The sequence below is a fragment of the Tyto alba genome, unplaced genomic scaffold (assembly GCF_018691265.1).
Source record: "Tyto alba isolate M040663 unplaced genomic scaffold, T.alba_DEE_v4.0 Super-Scaffold_33, whole genome shotgun sequence".
Taxonomy (NCBI): Eukaryota; Metazoa; Chordata; class Aves; order Strigiformes; family Tytonidae; genus Tyto; species Tyto alba.
The window spans coordinates 18,075,749-18,097,117 of record NW_024881308.1 but is presented as its reverse complement, the minus strand read 5'-3'; the positions used below and the strand labels follow the sequence as shown (position 1 = coordinate 18,097,117).

The window sequence follows — 21,369 nt, the reverse complement described above, 5'->3', positions numbered from 1 at the left end:
CATAATTTGTACCTGCTACAAAATGAGCATTTTATTTTATGAGGATTAAGTTTCTCTTTGTGCAGGGAGAGTTACCACTTGAGATCCACTCCTCAGAGCTATTCAGCATTCAGTGGTTTGTCAAGTTAATAGTAGTTTACATTACATTTACAGCATTACTACCATTAGTATAATTCACAGAGACTCTGAGGAGGGGCTGACACAAAGGCATTGCTGTGATGATCCCCAAAAAAGGACTGATGAGGTAAATGAAAAGTTTTGGGTTTTTTTCCAGACTTCTTATGAGTACACTCATAGGGAGGGAACCCTTTGAATTTTATTATGAATATATATTTTTATTGCATGAACGCTCATCTGTGGATCATACTGGGAAAATATATTCATTCATACTGACTCAAAAAATATCCCTTCCCGAGTGACGCATCATTGTATGGGAAATTCTGGATTCCAGGTATGCAATTAAATGCTCTACTTTTCTAAGCAACTCAGTCAACCCTCTGGATAAATGGCCTGAATTGCATAAGTGCAATGTGTTAAAACACATGAGCTAATATATGGTCACTAGGAAGTTTACATGCCCACTGGTATGACTTACCTGCCTCACCCACCTAATGTGAATTATAATTGGTTTGAACATAAGGAGAGGCCTAAAGTTTTCTCTATAAATGCTGCCACACAACCAGAGCTTGAAGTCTTATCATATAGGCCTACAGTTGCTCACAGAAACACAAAGTCCAAGGCACAGAGGAGCAAGGAAGCCTGGCTGGTAAGTAAAAAAAAAAAAAAAAAAAAAAAAAACCAAAACAAACAAACAAAAAAATCAGCTTAAAAGAAAAAAGTCTCTTTGTGCATAAGGAATGGGCGATAATGTACCATATGTTAGTTTTCTCTGTGGGGTTATGTTTTGTAAAGAGTTCTGAACTGTTAGAGTACACTACATTTTGAGATTATGAATAAGTTGCTTCAGCATTTTCCCTCCATTACCATACTGGAGTTAAATATTATAAAACTGCAACTAGAGCAAAAGAAGTTATGGCAAACTGCAAACTATCTTTTAGCATGAAACTTAATGAACCAGAGAATAGTTCAGGGATGAATGGATCTTGTGTTAATGCGAATATTTATGCTAAAAATAGAATACGGGCTAGATTCCTTCCTGTAGATTCAGAGTCAGCAAACTGCAATGACATTTTAACTATTTGTTAAAATTAGTGTGAAAGGCAAAGGCACTTTAAAATGCATCTAAAACAAGTAGATGTCCAGCCGTAAGGTCTTAGGAGGAAAGATATTAAATAAATACACTTTAGCAAGGTTGGGCATGTTTTTGCTTAGGCCTGACTTGCTGGGATCTCTGTAAAAAGGTATAATGAGGCCTGAGTGCAGCTGATGCCACTTTACCTCTTCTAGGCATAGAGCTCATGCTCTGCTGACTTTATGTGACATAGGCTTGAAAAGCTTAGGAAATTTATAAAAAACAACCATCCACAGAGAAAAGGCTTGAGAGCAGTAATGACAGGCATTGTTTTCCCCTCACGGAGGCTAAAAGAGGCATGATTACCCCATTCTTACAGTTTTAGGAGAACTGAATGCACAAACTCTTGGGACAAATGTGTTCCTCCATGTACTATTATTTGAAATAATTCATGCTATTGATGTGATCTTGTGCTAGCATCCCTCAACAGCATCTGCTGTTTGTTTGCCTGGCCTGATGGTGCTTCGTTAATGACTGACTCAGTGTACCTGCCAAGTGTAATACAATCTTACTATTTACCCGTTTAAGAGCAAAACATAAGACTGTGAGGGAATCAGATGCATACGGTGGGCGTAAGACTATTGGCTCCCTCATAAACCTCCTCCACTGAGCACAGCTTAAATAAATGGCAGAACACAATTTGATAGGTCAAGCTGAAAGATTGGACTGAGTAGAAAAATCCTTAACAAAAGAACTATATAGTAAAGTGGACAGTAAAAACCTTCACGTCTATAGCAACGGGGAAAAAACCACAAACCAATTGTTTCTGCATTGTAACACTTCCTCTTACGCAACGATTTGCCAATAACTTAGCCAAGACATTTTAGCAAGATGATCCCTAAAAACTTCCTCTTTCAGTGTCATACACCAGTCTATCCTTAACCACAAGTTTCTCATTGCACAAAATGCAAGAAGTAATAGCAATATTTAACGAACAAACTGGTATTTGTTGATCATGGTCAGCACTTGCTTGTGAAATACCCAGGGCCCAAGAAATAGCCAAGCTCAAGTTCAGTTGGAGATGTCAAAAGCGCCCAGGGATGCTTCTCACAGTGCCATGCACAACTTTAATGTAAAATACTGTGAGGGTCTCCATGCAGGTATGCGTGCACATAACTGTTTTCACACTCTCTCTTTCTCTCCTCCTCCTGCCGTCCAGACGCACACATCCTGCAAATACACACATATCTTCTCTGAAAGTTTTTATGCAACCGTGGGCCTCTGTAGTGTATCTACTTTAACAGAATCCAGAAGGTGATGTGTAAAGAAGAGGGAGAAGCACCAAAAAAGATCCTATAAATTGGATAGCGTGATATTGGGGTTTTTAAGGGTTTTGATAGGCTGCAGCACAATACTGCTACTAAGGTTTCAGGAATTTGTTTCACAGTCTCACGCTCAAAATAATTATCTCTGCTTCTGTCTGTCACTTTTAAGCTTCAGTGTGGCTACAGCTAAGGCATGAGTCACACCTGCAAGCATCTTGTTTGTGTGTTAGAATTAAGATGGCTTGCCTGCAGAATGAGAGCGATGTAGTGATGGGAGCCTGCAAAGAGGTATTCTTTGCTGATGAGTGTGCAGCCGTAGCTGGAAGTTAAAACTTCAAATAATCTCTTTACTCCATTCCTATGGAAAAGATGGGTGCATAAGTGGGAGAGGTAGGGAAATACATTTAAATATAATAGGCTATAAATAACAGGTTGTGTGTGACTATGTGGGAGCTGTTCAGGAAGCCTAGCATAGGTACATCCCAGTCTGTGTGCTGTCACTTTGGCTTATTTCTGCCTACTGGTCCTATGGTAGTTTTTGAAGTTCACGTATGTCACTACTATGTCACTGTCAGTCTCCCTTCTGGAAAGAGCCATCTCATCTGGAATGAGTCAAGATCCTGTCAGAAGATGTGAGCCCAGCCAACAGGGTAGCCTATTTTACACAGGCAGTATGGGAACTGACTGTGCCAAGTTCGGCTACCTTCGAAGTCTGTCTATTGGAGAACTTCAGTAAGGCTTCAGGATGCAGCAGGCTGCTGACTTCCATTCCAAATGCCCCTGCTGTTTGGGGCACTGTCAATGGAAGAGGAAGACAGAAAATAAGGCCCAGAAGAGATCTCAGCCAAATGCTTTTCCGTATGGACTTGACCAACCTACATCAGGGGGTTCTAGTCCTGAAGAGTGCTGATGCAATTTCAGTCCATACCACTGTTCTAGGGGCCCTGGTGTGGTTCACAAATACAGTATAGCTGTAGAAAACTACTTGACTTCTTGTATCTAGGATAGGAGGACTGGGGTTTGCTTATGAAATTCCTTGCTTAATTATCCAACAAGGGAAGGCAAAGGGAGACAGAATAGCCCAAACTTCTCAAAGTACTGAGGTGGTCCCCAGTGAGTCATGGCCATGTGGTTGTAGCACGGTGCTTTAGGGGTATGCAAGAAACAGCTGTGCTCTGAAAGAATCAAGGAGCAGATAGGCTATTCTATGGGCTGATTTCCCATCCTCAAACAAAGGCACAATTAATAATAGGTGACATTTAATAGAATTCAAGTGTCACATACAGAGCTGGTGGGGAAGAGAACTTCAATGCAAAAAAGGAGAGAAAGTAATACTTAGGGGAATTAGTCTATTACAAAAGATGTCCTTCCCTGTTCAGTGCTGAACTCTTCCTCCTATATATTCCTTTCTTTAACACAATTAACAGAGTGAGGGAAGAAATCTGAGTATCACTGGAAAAGGATGTAATGAGTTATACGAATGAACTGATTCGCAAAAGATGGTTCGCATATAGCTTATTTTGGGTACATGAAACAAAATACTATACTAAAATGGCTTAGAGCTTTCATTTTTTGAGGTCCAAAAGAATCTTGTCTTTCTATCTACCAGAGTTTCAACCACCTACCTGTGCAATCCTTACATTTACAACCACAATACAAGCTCTGCAAATACTACTTGGCTTACAGGAAGCTGCTTGGGTCAGATGCCTCTGCCCGATGAGTGTTTTGAGTAGTGTTAATATTTCTCATTAATTCAACCCTCATACTTTGCCCATAATCTTTAATCCAAAGGTCCGGTACGTATCATTCATCTGTTTTACAAACAAAGCACAAGAGAGGCTTGCAAGACAACTTAGCCAGAGCTGGGAATAAACACCAGAAGCTGATGCAACAGACGCAACTTGTTCTCCTTACTATATGGTCTTCCAGAATAAATGCGCTGTATCTGTGTTTTAGAACATGCTGTTTGTAACTATACTGTCATACCATCAAATACCAAAAACAACTATGCCATTGACCTACAGGACAATGATATCCAGAACACTATTGCTGTCACAGAAAAAAAGGTGAAACACATGACCAAATAAGCATCGGCAGCTATTTGGTGAATAATCACTGACTTTTTTTTTTTTTTAACTTCAACAGTAACTAATCTTTCTAGCAAAGAGAAATGAGGCTAGGATAGGCTGAAATCTTAAAGCGAATTTATTCTGAAAATTGTTAGTGTATCATTGAAGATAATTTAAAAGTATGGGAAGGAGAGCATATCTTAACAGCTGAAACCTCTAAAGTTTGGACTTAACACTTTAAAATCAAATTCTAAGAAATTTTAAATTTAAGAATTAAAGTCTTATAACTTTGAAATCACAAGTGGGTTTGCATGTGATAGAGCCATGGTCGCTCTTAAGATTAAATATTGGTAATGAACAGAGATTCAAAGCAGTAGTCTGAATTATACTCAGTGAAAATTTTTTCTTCTAATATCTTTTTATAGGAAATAGGAATAAAATATGTCTGTATATGAAATGGGTTGCACAAGTTCAAAATCTAAAATCTCCAAACATGATCCAAACCTGAAAACAGAAGAATTTGTGCTGCTGTAATACTGAGCCCAGCCAATTAAACCTCTGCATTTGAGAGGGCATGTAGCAGTGGCCAGTCCAGCATAATGAGTATCACTCAGAGGCATCCTTAGGACCGTGCATTGTATACATCAAATTTTACAGGTCATTTCATAAAAGTATGAGAACTAGTCTCTCTCTTTCTTAACAGAAAGTGGAGCCACCTGCAAAGAAGAAGCAAAAATCACTCTCATTGTAATTAAACGAAATATTTTTGTGCACAATTGTCATTGCCAGTTGCATGCTCAGAGATATCCTATTAAAAAAAATAGTAGTGTACCAGCTGAAAACAATGATAGCTATTTTATCACAAGTCACAAATGTACTTACCTAACATTTCTGTAGTATGTCATGCAAATATGACATAGAGTGCTTGTCTGTTTAATGTTGTTAAACAGTTATTATATGATAAATGAAAAATTGGTTCTTTAACTTTAGCCTGATTGAATTTGGGGCAGAGGCAATAGCTTGCTCATTGTTTTGCAATTACTACAATGCAGTAGGAAAAAAAAAAAAAAAAAAAAAAAAACAACCAAAAAAACAGCAAGCCAACAAACAAAAAAAAACCCAGCTCTGGGAAAACAAGGGATTCAGTGAATTAATTTAAAGAAAAAGTCACTGTAAATATTGTTCATGAAGTATTCCAAATTAAAAGCAATGTGGTGCAAGAAGGAGTTAGGCTATCCCTGTAATTTTATCATTATAACAGAAAGAAAAGCCACTAAATGATGAAATTCTTGTAAATTTAAATACATTAGAAACTCTTAACAAATAGCCAGGCTGTTAGCATTAAATATTGTCCAAACTTCAGATGTTAAGTTGCAAGGAAATGAGATCAGGATGTGTGGACTGAGAGAAATGAAGGAAAAATGAATCCTAAAGCCCTGTTGGCCAGATAAAGGCTGGGGAGCAAAGAAAGCTATTCAAGCTCCACCCCCCACAGGAAATATTGCAAACAGGCAACTTTACACCTCAACTTTTAAAGAAGTGAAAGGCACCAGCCATTCCTTGAATCAACAGAAGTAGAGGACACCATTCAGAGGAAAGCTCCAGAAGCTGCTTATACAGGACGTATTGATCAGATATGGGCCAAGGTGAGCAAGGGGGAAGCCCCTTCTGTGGTGCTCTGTTTGCTATTTTCTTACATCCATACCTCATATTCAGTTCTATAATGGACACTGGAAAAAAAAAAAAAAAAAGGAAGAGAAAATTCTTCCATCAAGAGTTAGAAGAAGGATTTTCACAGGAACTCCATTTTGTCTCTTATTGCGTGCATGGGAAAAGCAAGCTTATGAAAATGAGATTTAGGAGAACAATTATCTGATGTAAAAATGTTGTATTTTGAAAATAGGAAGGAAGGGAAAGTCTGCAGCTATTTGAAGTTGTCAGACAAGTGCAAATGAGAGACTGACAAATCTGACATAGGAGAAAGAAGCAAAGCAGAACTCGAAGAAGGTATCACTGCAAAGGCTGAAGGAGGCTACAATAAGCAGGGAAAGTTGAAACCTGAAGTTAAGGCAGAGAGGATACAAAAGTTTATGGCATTTTTTTTTTGATGGTTTGTTTGTTTCAGTGAGGTTTTTATTTGCTTACATGCTAACATTTATACATAAGCAAACTGACCCATGTTGCTTTTCCAACCTTGCCAGATAACTCCTGCCTTTCTAAAGACAAATCTCCCCCACCCCTCAGCTTGTTCTACAATAGATGTGCTTCATTGCTAAGTTTCTGAAGATGCCTTTTTTGTTTTTAAAGTAGGTATGTTCCTGAAAAATCAAAGTACGTGCTTCTTGCCTCGATACTGTGAAAAAACATGTTCCCCCCATTTGAACTGTGACTACATTGCTAAGACTATTAATGTAGTTATTTCAAGGTTTGCCTAAACTTGATAGACTTAAGATCACGCTGTAAAAAAATCTTTACATTAATAAATCTGTCTGAACAGGGGATAATGATTTTTTACTCACTAATGGCACAGGGTAACTGTGTTCCACTACTAAGGACCACACTTACTCTTTCCTATTCTCCCTCTTAGGGGGGGATTTGGGGGTGGTGGTGGAGCTGAGAAAATAATAAAAATAATTTTTAAAAAATCACACAGTGCCCTCAGGGAAAAAAAAAAAAAAAACAACTCTCTTTCTTCTGTAGTTCTGCACTTCATTTAAACCCTCCAGCTACCTCCTACAAGAGAACCCGCTATAGGCTCTGATGATGTCAGAGCCAAACCATTCTCAGATGCTTATTCTTTGTCCTTTGAGGCCACAGTTCACACACAAGAGCTTTCTGCCACATACTTCACGTACATTATTTTAGTAGTGTTCTCTCTCCAGTTCTGCCATCTCTCCCACTGCCAAATGACAGCCCAGAGTCCATCAACATACTCTTGTTAGGTACCTCCGACAGGTAGCAGCTGGCAGATAGATCAGAGGTATGTGACATGTAAATGGGGCTAGAGATCACATGTCATGATAAAAAATGCAGATCTGTTTCTCAGCTTAATCAGGTTTCTTTATTTCTTATTCAGAGGCAGCAAGGCTGTGCCTCTGTTAGTATAACACCATGTCTTGGAAAGGATGACGCCTTGAAAGAATTAGCTGACTTCTGCCAGATTCTTTATCCAAGTAACTGACAAGTATTCAGTTCTCTCAGGGGTCTCTCAGGCGCCTTTCTGATTTTTCTTTAGTACTGGATATACTACTCTTTCTATATTTAATTACGGAGATATTCTCTAACAATCTCTGGAAGATGGAGTCTCTCAAAAAAAATTGCTCATAAATAAATTATTTCTATTTTTGGTGGAAACCTCACAGGGCTATTAGTTACCTGTAGCAAGTAACATGCAATTCTTGAGAGTGTGTCTGTTCTCCCTCCTCCTTGGATGGACCATCAAATTTTCTTGATCTTCTCACTTTTTCATAGCTGCAATGCAGCCAAGTACCAACTGGCACCTGAAAGAAAATGCAAGAGATCACCACACAAGTAAATTTTCTAGCAAAGAGTTGATTGTGAGGAGAGGACGGGCCTTCACTGTCACCTTCAGTGGAACAGAACAGCCTGAGCAAAACTTAACATTCATCGCAGAAACAGGTATGGCTCCCAACTTCTTTCACAGAAAGAGTAATGCTGCCTCGTGACATTCTTTTGGCCTGATATGCACTATAGGGCAACAAGATAATACCTCAGAGTCAACATGCTGGTTCATATAGCCATGGAACTGTTTGAAGTGTTTGTTGTATTACTCCCATCTCAGCTAGCAGTGATAGTTTCCTTCAGTTTCCAACATATGGCACAAATTAATCTGAGGGGAGGGTTACACCCCTGCTGAGTTTGTTGATGACTGAATCTCTATTTCAGCAAGCTGGGAAAAAAAAAGTGTTGTCTATTTTCCTTAAAAGGTCCAAAACCCTCGACGCTGGCTAAGACCCAGGCCACATTTGGTATCTCCAGCACAGTGAACAAGGAGAGCTGGAGTGCAGTTCTACAGTCTACCAGTTCCAATTCTGTGAGCATCTCCATTTCCAGCCCACCTAATGCTGTCATTGGACGTTATAAACTGAGTGTTCAAAGTACTTCAAGTGGCAGCTCCTCTCCAGCAAGCCTTGGCACTTTTGTTTTGCTCTTTAACCCTTGGTCTTCAGGTATGAACATGTCACATTTCCACCGAAAGAACTAAGTTGCTTGGTGCTTCATTAATGTTTGCAACTTCTCCATTTGATCTATACTTCTTTAATACGGGGGCTTAACATTCACCACATAATGTATCGGTGAAAAAAGAAAAGGGTTTAACAGTTTCTTGGGATAGCCTGGTACATAAAAACAGCTCTGTATCATGTACTTACCGAAGAGCTCCTTGCGCTAAAAGATCAAGTTCTGCTTAAGGAAATTAAGTTCTACTTTTGCCAGAGCTTCCCTACTTCTGCACAAATTTATAAGGTGTGTCTGGTCTCTGTAGAATCAAGAAAATAGTCATATTTACCAGCTGCCATTTTCTCCCAGATTTGACAGTGACCTCTGTCTTCACTCAGACACACCCCACCCCTTTTCTCTAATTATAGAAAATCCTGAGTTTCACAATCTGTTTATAACAGCAAGAACAGCAAAGGTTGGATATCTGCAAGCATTCTTATTGATGGAGACCAAGGCTCCTGAGGTTCTGTTTCATTCTGCCTGTTGTGGTTATACATACCTCTGTTTTGGCTTTTCAGGTGATGATGTGTTCATGCCTAACAAGGCTGAGTGTGAGGAATATGTGCTAGAAGAGTTTGGCATCATTTTTGCAGGCAATAAAAATCATATCAACAGCTTTGGATGGAACTTTGGCCAGGTAAATACAGCGCTGAAACACCAGACAGTGTTTCAGCCCTGGTCACCCAGTTCACGTTTGCTTTTTCCAGCTCATGACGTATACCTCTGAAGAGCAGAAGTCTGGTATTGAAATCGGAACTTGTGCCAAGCTCTGTTATACTGGTTAATGTGAAGATTTGGAATTGACTAGTCAGTGATATGACCTAGGACTTGGAAGTGCAGCCAGCAGAAACCTTAGTGTCCACTGGGTAGTAAAGTACTGTAGAGGCAAAGTCCTTAGGCCTTTGGTCTTAGGTCCACAGATTAAAAGTTTTGAAAATCTCTTTGTGTTCTAATCTTCACAGTTTGTTGAGGCTGCATTTTTACATGGTAATTCCTGGCTAAGCTGCAGCACTTCATCCGGTGATTAAAAAAACAAAAAAAAAAAAAACCCAAACATTAAACACTTATGTGGCTTTACTTACCCTGATTTTTAGTAGAGTAATTTGTGTTTCCAAAATACTTACTTATTTCTGTAACATAGTTTCAAGGAGATATTCTCAATATTTGCCTTTCCATGATGGATCGAAGCTTAAACTATCGTCAGGATCCTGCCACAGATGTATCTCACCGAAATGACCCCAAGTATCTGGGCCGTGTTCTCAGTGCGATGGTAAGAAACATGTTCAAAAAGTCCAAACTACTGTTCTTTTAAAGTAGTTAGTGAAAGTAAGCATGAAGACGCTTCTCAGAGAATTTTAGGCCACTGTTTGTATGTACCAGAAACGTGGGCCAGAGAAACACCTAGGTGGTTGTCTGATCTGGGCCTGCTAGATTTATCTCATCTGTGGTATTTCTGATACGTATCATTTTGATATCCAGTAGTCAAACCGAAAGTATAAAACATGAGGTTGTATGTTGAGGGACTGGTCCCTTGGAAGTCTTTAGTCTAACCTCCCATTTGAAGCGGAACTACAGTGGTACTAGATCAGCTCGGACACAGATTTGTCAGGCTGCCTTGAAAATCTCCAAGGATGGAGGTTTCATGGCCTTTCTGGGTCCAGTGCTGCACTGCCCTCTTAGTGATGAATTTTTCTCTTATGTCAAATATTATTTTCCCCAAGCTACAACTTTCTGCTGTTGCCTCTTGTTATATAACCTGCCAGAACAGAGAAAAGTTGGACTCTGACAACTTAGGATGTTCCATTCAAGTAGTTATAATCTGCTACTACATTCCCCTTACCCCCTTCTTAACCAAACTGAACTAGCCCCGTGCTCTCAACTTCTCTTTGTAGATTATGTGCTCCAGGGCCCCGACCATCTTGGTAGCCCTCCACGCTAGGCCCTCTTCAGTGTCTCAACATCCCCTTGAACCGAGGGACCCAAAACTGGAGACAGGATTCCTAGCACAGCCTCACTAAAGATAATTAAAGGGGGTTAACAGCTTCCCTCGATCTCCTGGTCACACTTTTCCCAATGTAGCCTAGCGTGGGCATTCCCTTTACGCTGAGAGAGCACTGTTGCCCCAAATTCAATTTGGCATTTGCTGTAACTCCCAGGCCTCTTTCAGATGGGCTGCCACTCAGCCAGCTGCTTCTCAGCATGTACCAATGCATGGGGTTATTCTACCCAAGTTCTGAAATCTACACCTTTTCTTCCGGAACTTCATGAGTTTTCTATTGACACAGTACCCACGATTTTCAAGGTGACAGTGCCCCATTTGTTGTGTCAGCCACTTCCCCTAATTTAATGTAAATTTGCTGAGGGCTCACTGCATCATGATCCAGGCACATTCTGAAAGCTTAGCTGCAAAACATGTTTTGATGATGCCATTCAATCGTACAGTGGTAAAGGTACCACCTGGTGTCAGGAAGGTGCACTGGAAACTGGTTTTCGCCTTCTTGCCTGGTGCTACTGTACTTGAGTTGCAGAAACAGTGATTAAATGGTCTCCATTTCTTGAGAGGACACATATTTCATTCCCCTAAAAAGATAAGGTTTCTTCCGGAAGGCCAGTTGCATGAAGCAGTGACTTTTGTGCACTAAAATGTTATTCAAGGCTTTACTCCTGCCTGCTTCCCTACCGCTACTACATCTATTGTAAACTCTTAATTTATCTCATCATAAATCTAGTGAATACTTTTACAGGTAAATGCCAATGATGACCAAGGAGTGCTGCTAGGAAACTGGAGTGGAAATTATGAGGGTGGGAAAAGTCCAAGCAGCTGGACTGGAAGTGGTGAAATCCTGCAAAACTGGAAGAAATCAGGATTCAAACCGGTTAAATATGGACAATGTTGGGTCTTCGCAGCTGTACTGACTACAGGTATGTTTTATATCATGCACATAACTGACACTGCACAGATTCTATTAAAAGAAGCACTAATAACACTTCCTACATGAAAGTATTTCAAGACATTGGTATGTTATATTGAAACTTCATATTCTAGAAATACTGCCTTCTGACTATGGTTTTCTATTCACTCTTTAGTGCTCAGATGTCTGGGGATTCCCACTCGTACAATTACAAACTTCAGCTCTGCCCACGATGCAGATGGAAATCTGCGTGTGGATGAATTTTATGATGCTTCTGGAAATCATTTGGACAGGACACCTGACAGCATATGGTAAGGCTCTACGATATGTAATAGTAGGACTTTTCAATGCCTACAGAGTCTTCAGATGCAGAATATAAATTATAGTAACAAATGCTTTATTACTTTCTTAAAAACAACTGCACACACACAGGATCAGTGAAAAAATACTACAAAATACTACTACACAACTTGGTGTTCTCACTCTTTCTCAGTTAAACAGAAAATTGTTACATGAGTTATAACAGCTAATTGAAACCAGGGCAGGCAAAGTTACAGTTATGATGCCACAGATGACTGAAAATTTGTGTTATTACACTGAAAATATCAAACAGCGAGACTTGACTTAGTTTGGAACTATTCTTCAAAAACACTTCACATTAAACTCTGAAAAGTTCAACAGAACCAACAGAATCATTTTCCCTGCCTTTTTTTTTTTTTCTTTGCAGTAACATCATTTGCAGTGAAAATAATTTAATTATTGCCACTATTAATCATAAAATGCAATTCATACAAGCTTGCGTTCAGCAAAGAAAGAGGTCTAGTCCCTCACTTTTTGCCTTGTTGACTCCCCTGCTTGTTCTGGACTCATTCTAAATATAAGTGATAACTGTAGTATTGGGCTATAAGGAAAACAGCTAAAACAAAGTGCACATGCTCAGAACTTTTAGAGAAAAACAGACTCAAGACATTTTGTATAATTTTACAAATTTGCTTTCTACCCTTGAACATTTATGGCTGTTCCACAATGCAGTTTTCAGCTCCTATCTAGTTAATATAGCCAGGATCAGAGCAGAAGTGGTCAGTCTCAGATAAGAAACTATGCAAATTAAGGAATTTAATACATTTAACTAAGATGGCTGATTAATGGATGTGAACAGGAATTTAGAAACACATACCAGTAGCTTACTTTGTTCATTCTTGCATATAGGAATTTCCATGTCTGGAATGAAAGCTGGTTTTCCCGCAGTGACTTGGGCCCCTCATACAGTGGATGGCAAGTTCTGGATGCAACTCCCCAAGAAGAAAGTGGAGGTACACAGATTTTATCTCAGGAATAATGTCAAAAAATTATATAGTCAGTCACTCTCGGAGAGAAGAGAAAAAAAAAAAAGTAAAACCATCATAAAAGTAATTTCTGATCCTGTTCAGAAATAGGGTGGCAGAAGATCATACTATTTATTGCATATAAAAAAAACCTTCAGATCATCTGTGAATGCCAAGAAACGAACTAGACTTCTAGAGAGTCTTTTGCAACAGTTCCTACAGTTCCAATGTAGGTATCCAGAGCTATTGAAAATCAAGGGATAATATGAAATAAATTAAGTGTACCTTCAAAATAAACACAAGATACATCGATGATGGGCCTGGTATGAGGGTCTATGTGGATGAAAGGGCTAGAACAGTGCTGGGCAAGTCAGGAGTCATTGATAAATATCTGTCTAGCAATTTTCCTACTGTCAAAGAGTTGATTTGGTCTACATTATTCTTTTCTTGATGCTGTAGGAATTTATCAGTGTGGTCCTGCCTCACGAAATGCCATCAAAGAAGGAGATGTAGATCTGGACTACGACTGCCCATTCGTATTTGCAGAAGTGAATGCAGACTGTATGTACTGGAATTATGACTCCACAACTGGAAAGAAAACATTAATATTCTCTAAGTCTACCATAATTGGCCAATTCATCAGCACAAAGGCCGTTGGTAGAGACGATCGTGTCGATGTCACCAATGATTATAAATATGAAGAAGGTAAATAAAAACACTAGTTCTTCTGGTTACATAGCTGCTTCATTCACAAACGTATATGAACTTTATGCTAGGACTCTCTTAGTGGGCAATTTTGGGCATCTACAAGTTAGAAGCAAAATTTATACTCCTTTTATTCAGTTCTAACAGGAAAGGGAAGAGAAGGTGAAGAGTAAAAAATACTGCCTTGACCTTTTTGATATGGAGCTGCTTTGTGGGACCTAAATAAGGCAAGCCCAAATACCTCCGAGCAAAGCATTCGCTGTTCCCACCTGCCTATTGCTAATGCGTACTGACTGCCTCTGCTTCGTGAAAATTAGTCCACGGCTCAGTTATTTGACAGCTGGATGAAAGGCCTATTACAGAAACCTAAGCTAAATCAGCATTTAGGCCCGGGATAAGCAACTTTTTCAAAGGACAAAGCAGCATGTAAACTTGTCAGACCTTTGGGTCTGACAGTGCAGAAAAAAAATTACAATCATTAACTGAATTTGCAAGTGTAAAGAATGAACACTGCTACTGAAAATATATATCAGAAGGGTGAAAAGCATGATAAAGCAGAGCCCAAATAACTAGCTTCCATTGTCTACCGGCTCTGGCTGGGATGGAGTTAACTTTCTTTACAGCTGCTCTGCTAAAAGCACTGACAACACATCAATGTTTTCTCTATTGCTAAGCAGTACTTGCATAGTGTCAAGGCTTTCTCCCTCCTTCTCCGTCCCTCCCTGCCACAATGGGTAGGCCGTGGGTGGGAGAGAAGCTGGGCAGGGACTCAGCCAGGACAGCTGACCCAAACTGACAAAAGGTATATTCCATGCTTTATGATTTAGTGTTCAGCAATAGAAGCTCAGCAAAAGGCAGAGGAAACAAGGGGTGTGGGTGGGGTGTGTGTAGCGTTTGCACTTATAGCATTTGTATACCCAAGCAACCATTACATACCTTGCGGTCCTGCTTTCCAGGAAGCGGCTAGACAGCTACCTGAGGATGTAGATTAGTGAAGAGATGCCTCTTTTTGCTTTTCCTGTGCACAGTTTTTCCTTCCCTGTTAAACTGTCATTATCTCAATCCACAAGTCTTCTGGCCTCCCATTTTCTCCTCATCCAAGAGGAATGGGGAGTGAGTGAGAGTCTGGGTGGATGTTTGGCTGCTAGCCAGAGCCAACCCACCACACAGTCCCTTCAGCCTTCCCTTCCCTTATATTAGGGGCCCTTTCTGTATTAGCTAATAATAATTTACATTTCTAAATATTACAACCATAAAAAGGGATAGAATGGGAAATGATAAAATGGGAAGAGTGAGAAAATTTGGACGTAAGATTTTGTGTTACAAAGAAATGCTTTTGGAGGGGCAGTGGCATTACAAACTGCAGATCCAGAAAATTAGGTGTAGCTGTGAAAAACAGAGGCTCTGTTCATCAATAACTGCAGACACTACATTCTTCTGGCTTGTCTCTAGCAGTCATGAGACAAAATAAAGAGATGCATGTTAACTGTTGAGGATAATTTTCATGGTTCTCTCTCACAGGCTCTACAAAAGAAAGAGATATATTTAAAAAAGCCCGTAAGAAGCTGGGACTTGAGGATAAATTTGATCCTACAGCACCGACACCACAGGAAATTGATCAAAAGCCTGACATCTCAGGGAAGTTCAAAGTGGCTGGCCTTCTAGAAGTTGGCAAAGAACTCAATCTAATTCTGGTCCTTGCAAACTTACAGTCTGATGCTAAGACTGTTCATGTAAATATGACTGCTTGGAGCACCGTGTATACTAGAAGACCAATTCACGAGATCTGGAAGGACTCCATATCTGTCACTCTGTCTCCTAAGGAAGGTAATTTTTCAAATAACTTTTAATCATAATTGTAGAAATGTTTTGTTGGTAAATGGGCATTAGAAGCTGGTCAGCTTGGGGAAAAAAAGCTCTAACAAACTGCAATCTTAAATTTCTATGCAGAAAAGGCTGAAAAAAATTACATTGCACTTATAAACATTAAAAAGGCATGTTTCACACTATCATTTCCTTAAGTACTAATCACATTTTGGAAAATGTATCTCGGAAGTGAAAAGAAGATGATGAGTAAACACGAAGTTTCATTTAACAAAATTTGCATGAAAAAGAGATAAGGACAACATAAAAGCATAGAAATCAACTCCAGTTAAATGTGTTCTGGTCCATTAAGAGGGGCCTCACTGAAAGGTTACAGGACATGGCTAACAGCAGAAACAAGAAACCTGGTCCATTAGCACATTAAAATGGAATTAAAGTGTGAGGAATAGAAGTAGCTGAATAGCCTGCTAAGCTCCACAGAAAAGATGGGCTGTATCAAAGAACTGTTGAGGAGTAAAGGACCTCAGATTTTTTAATTTTATTTTTTTTTCAGATGAGTTTAATAACCTTATGGAAGAAATTCTCTACGTAAATATTAGTATTGTTGGAAAGATTAAATTAAGTTACCGTTAGGAGCCTGGGATAATAGATATATCAGCATCTCTAAAGTGAACAGAAAGAACGTTGATTCGCAGCCGATACTGTATTGTATTAATCTTAGGCCTTGAGTCACTGGTAAGAAGCAGAAATAATATTTCCTTTCTTTAATATGTAATTTAACTTCTGGAGTTGGGATCTATTAGCTTCCACTAAAACATGTGGAATTGGATTCTCAGTGAAGACAGAATTTATAAGCCTAATGGCATTACAGTCATGCAGGCACCTTGTGGTCTCTTGTGCTCACACAGGCTGAGTTAAACCAGTGGCTGAATATACAGTCAGTGGGAGTCTTCTCCCCAGATCTGATGGCAGGAACCATTTAAGGAATTTTTTTGCCCTCTTCTGGAAGTAGGCTCTGTTTGCTAGGATTTGTAGTTAACAAATCTGTTGCTACTGGAGGAATCTAGGAAATTCACACTGACCCCATTTTCTTGTTTACTTTTGTGGGACTTTGCATTGGTGACTTGTCATCTTTTCTTGTGCGTTTCATCTGTTGCGTACTGCTGGAAAGTACTTTGTGACTCACAGTGTTTGCATACAGCAATGCTACTCTACAGTTCTTCTGAACTTGATGTTTATTGTACGAATGGCCAAAAATGTGGAATCGCCTGGATTTAGAGACAGAAGAGATCCCTTCCCATCCAATATTCCTCGGTTTGGACTACGGCATGGAAACTACTCTAAAAACATATTCTAAAAAGCCGATAGGGTTAGGAAAGATACAAGAAATGTAAAGACATCGTTCAGCTCATCTCAGTATATTGTGAGCCAGTAGGACTGATGAAGCCCATCAGAGGACATCCCATAACAAATGGAGTGGCACTGGTAGACTCCTTAAACTCCAGCTGTCTTATCTTTCAGAGCAGTTGGGAGGAAAACAAGCCAGGCAATATGGTAGCAGGGAATGGAGGAGTGATAACACTGAAGAAATCACTCTCTCTATAGCAAACTGATAAATTAGTATGAATTGAGTTTGGCAGTGACACCTGAATGCCCTCCTAGTCCCAGACAGCATAAAAGGAAAATACTACATTAGGTATGAAACTCCGTGGCCCTATAAAAGCGTGTAGCAATTCTTTTTTTTTTCTTCCAGAGAAACAATTTCCTATTAAGATACTATATACTGAATATCAACATCAGTTAACTACAGACAACACGATCCAGGTAACAGCTTTGTGTCATGTAGAAGGTGGGATTCAAGTGCTAATACAGAGAGATATTACCCTGGACAATCCTGCCATTGACATACAGGTAAATTGCTATTCCTTTGCTCTAACTGCAGTGGCAGTGAAAGGGGAAATTGAGCTCTCGTGCACACTTTCGTCCCTGAAAGAGATGCTTGGCTCACATTCTGCCATGGTCCGTCACAGCATCTCGTAGTATCTCCTCTTCTGATGACTGAGAGGACTCAGATAGAAAATTATACCAAGAAACTGTCCTTTCAAGCATTTTCTTTGCACAGGTACTTGGTGAAGCAAAAGTGAATAAAGAAGTGGATGTGGAAGTGACATTTACCAATCCTATTGATATAGAAGTGACGGACTGTATGCTACAGGTAGAAGGCAATGATCTGCTCAGAGGAATCCTTGAGATAGAGTAAGTACAAGGCATGCCTCCTTCCTGCTATTATGCCTACACGAGAGCAAGAACGTAGGCATGGATGACTTGGAGCCGAACAGTGGGATGAGACAGCATTTTCTTCTTGCTGTAACTTGGGAGGCCAGTCAGTGTAACATCTCATAATGAAGCACACAGCTTTGAACCAGCTCTTCATCTAAGCTAGGCTTTGGCTTCATCATTTGGGAGGTCAAATAATTGCTGTCATAATTGGATGTAACTTGTTTTCCTGTCTACCCGACAGTTCCAGCAAAAAAAATACATGCTTACCCATGCAGCAAATTTTGCTGAGGCTGTCTATGATGCAATAGGCTAGACAGGCTGAACCTTCTTGTTCTGATCATAGCGCCAACAATACATGACTGTTTCTGTTCCTACTATACCCAAATTATAGCATATATAACTAGGATTTTTTTTTTCACTTTATTAAATGGACTGCAGCTGCCAGTCTGGGTGATCAGCCTTCTAAACAATTTGCATTTACATCAAACAGATAGACATACATGTAAAAAGCAGACGCACCAGTGTCGCAGCTTTGGGAACAAAAATGAACACAGATTGTTTAGACAGAGATTGGTACCTCTGTGAAGTACCACCCCAAGTATGCTCCATGCATAGCTACTCCAGACACAATAAATCACAACTAAGGAGGATAACTTTTGAAGAACAGACTAAGCCGTGATCAGCACCTACTCCTTAGATGATTGAATTTACTAAGGTCTGGAACATGAACACAGCTGAAATCCACGAGTCAGGCAGGAAGAGAATAGGAAAAATGGTGAATACTACAACAGAAGTTTGTTTTGAGTTGGTTTGGGTTTTTTAGTTTAAAAAAAAAATTTTTTTCCACAACAAGAACTACAGGCACACTGGTTTTCAAGCTCTGCTTTCAGAACTCTACAAAATATTTATGTTAGGAGATTAATAAACAGAGTCCAGAAACCATTAGATGGTGTTGAGATGGTGAATGAGAAGATGACTAAAATAGTTTCCTTTTACTATAGATGACAGGTTCCTATTTTTATGCTTTCACCATTTTGTATCTTGTCTTGCTCTTTTTCCTTCAGTATTCCACAACAGAAAGGTTAATTTTTCAGACTGTACCCCACTTTGCACATATACAGAATTGCACACAAATTTCAACGTAAGCTAGCAAATGCAGTTATTTCTAAAAAATACCTGGGATATGGGAGTGTGCTCTTTAACTGAATACACACACACAGACAAACACAAACAAACCAACCTACACAGCAACTTAACATTGCCATTTGCACTTCACCAACTAGGAATGGTCTATCCCATCATTTATAAGCTCTCCTGAGGGAATTTAGCTACCTCACGTTGTCTATCGCATACGACTATCCTTGGGCAAGACAAAACAATATGACGGGGTAAGGCTGTTTGGGAAAACTATAAACATGAGTTTTCAAGAAATGCAAAATATGCTGGTTTTAAACATTTTCACTTCCATTCAGAATTTCCTGCTGTATAAACACAGGTCTAATTCAGGCATTTATATTAACATGCTTCATGGTCTCAGATTTTTCTTTTTTAATAATTCAGTGATGTGCTTTATACCCTCAGTTCTGCATAAAGTTCTATCTCATACGACACTAGTATGGCCCCTTTTGTGTGCTTATCTGGGTCACTACCTAATGTACTCGTGAGAGACCTTAATGCATACCTTTGAGTATTTAAATACATATCAGAGAGCCAAATCCTGTATGGTCTTTTCATGGCCATCAGACACTGAACTGATAGGAATTCTTACTCAAGATCAGAGATGGTTAGTGAAGAAACTCAAGCATGATGCATAAGCCTGTTTTCAGCTTGTATTTTTCCCTTTGTTTCCTATTTTTAGCATACCACCACTGAAAGCCAGCGAGAAATCCAGTACAAAGTTTAAACTCATCCCTTTTGAGGCGGGTCCCAAACATCTACTTGTTAATTTCTCCTGTGATAAATTTCCAGATGTCAAGACCTTTAAGATGGTAAATGTGATTAACTAACATGAAGATATATAGTGAATGGTCTGTGCGTATAAATTGAACAAAATGCCATAAGAAATCTTGTATAAGAAAACAATGAGAAAATCAGCAAAACAAAATCCTCACTTCCTGTGATAAGGGGTTACCAATATCATATTATCAAAATTTTACATTGTAATTTTAAATAAACTGAGGAATAGTTGATTCTTCATTTACTGCTGTGAGTGTCCACGTTATTAAAAAGAGCATCTTACCTTCTACACAGAGACTGTTTGACTCCTGTCTGGTTTTCCTTGAAAATTGTTCTCTCCGGCTCCAGATGTCTCTTCCACAAACATTTATAAACTCATTTTTACACATTCAAAGCCTTATGCAGTGGATTTTCAAAGTGGTGTTGCTCCTTTACCGCAACAGTGATACTAGAAAGTAGCCGGGATGCGTCGCATGATTTATGGGATTTAGCTTTGTCTTTTTTGCTGCAAAGTCTGTCCTGACATTTTTGCTTCTTTGGTAAATCACAGTGACCAAATAAGGCATAGGAAATGTTCAAAAGAAATCTGGGTGACGTACAGTTTGAGAGCCATTTGACAAACACCGAGATGATTGTTCAGCTCAATATGCATGATATTTTTGCGTGCTGATATTTTGCACTTGCTGAAAGTCTTCTTTTGGAATCAAAGGGAAGGTAATCTTCAGTCTAAGGGTATTTAAACTTGTGAAGAGTTAGGGATTCTTCACTATAGATTGTGTGTCAGGAAGTCATCTCTCAGAGCTTGAATTTAGTAAAACTCGCTTAAACTGTTTATGGGAGGATAGGTACGGGCTGAAAGCTGGGTTCCAGGATCAAGCGAACTATGTGTATCCCAGTGAATGACTTGGTTTATGGCCAGTAATTGTACAACAGTAATTCGATCTCTGACTGAAAATCATCTGTATAGATGAAGTGAATGGAAAGTCAAGCTACTGCTCTATTGCACTTTGGACTGCTGGGCCAGAAAGCCAATAAATCTTAACAAGTACCTGAAGCCAGTTCTGTGCCCCCACTTCCATCACACAGCACAGGGTAGCTGTGACTTGACACGGGGACTCCTCACTTACATGAGCAGCCCAGGCTGAGATTGGCTATAAATTCTTTTTGTCCTTGCAGTCTGCAAAATTGCTTTAGGAGGGCACTTGCAGCCACCTAGTTGTCTACTCCCAGTCACATGATGTCAGTACAAGACCATACTGGACATATAATGAGATGAGCTACAGCGAGGCTGTACAAGTAGCCCACAGTGGTGCCCTCTCTTTTTCTCCTGATGTTCCCCTCAAGGCTTGCCAGAGCCAAGAGCTTTCATCACGTAGACCAAACAGTAGAAGCTGAAGTTCAAGCATAGCCTTGGATGTAGAATGTGCATATACACCTAATGACTTTTTACACCTCTTGCATGCATGAACACAACCAGACTATGCTAAAGTCAAGTGAATTGCACTAGCAGAAACGAGAGAAGCTTGGAAATCGGACCTCTAG

General features: G+C 39.5%; 1 protein-coding gene across 1 annotated transcript; it reads left to right on the top strand.

The window, feature by feature from the left end:
- The first annotated feature begins 680 nt into the window (after positions 1-680).
- Positions 681-20,067, top strand: LOC104362468 (protein-glutamine gamma-glutamyltransferase E). The gene is made up of 13 exons (XM_033001026.2): positions 681-766; positions 8,058-8,225; positions 8,534-8,776; positions 9,344-9,462; positions 9,967-10,095; positions 11,570-11,747; positions 11,913-12,048; positions 12,947-13,050; positions 13,522-13,767; positions 15,289-15,594; positions 17,345-17,502; positions 17,714-17,847; positions 19,730-20,067. The coding sequence occupies exons 2-13, from the start codon at positions 8,063-8,065 to the stop codon at positions 19,875-19,877; spliced, it is 2,064 nt and encodes a 687-aa protein (XP_032856917.2). The 5' UTR covers positions 681-766; positions 8,058-8,062; the 3' UTR covers positions 19,878-20,067.
- The last annotated feature ends 1,302 nt before the right edge of the window (positions 20,068-21,369 follow it).

Coding starts and splice junctions, on each gene's coding strand:
- LOC104362468 (XM_033001026.2), top strand. CDS start 8,063: ATGCAGCCAAGTACCAACTGGCACCTGAAAGAAAATGCAAGAGATCAC. Junction 9,463..9,966: donor TTGGATGGAACTTTGGCCAG/GTAAATACAGCG, acceptor TCTGTAACATAG/TTTCAAGGAGATATTCTCAA. Junction 13,768..15,288: donor TGATTATAAATATGAAGAAG/GTAAATAAAAAC, acceptor TCTCTCTCACAG/GCTCTACAAAAGAAAGAGAT.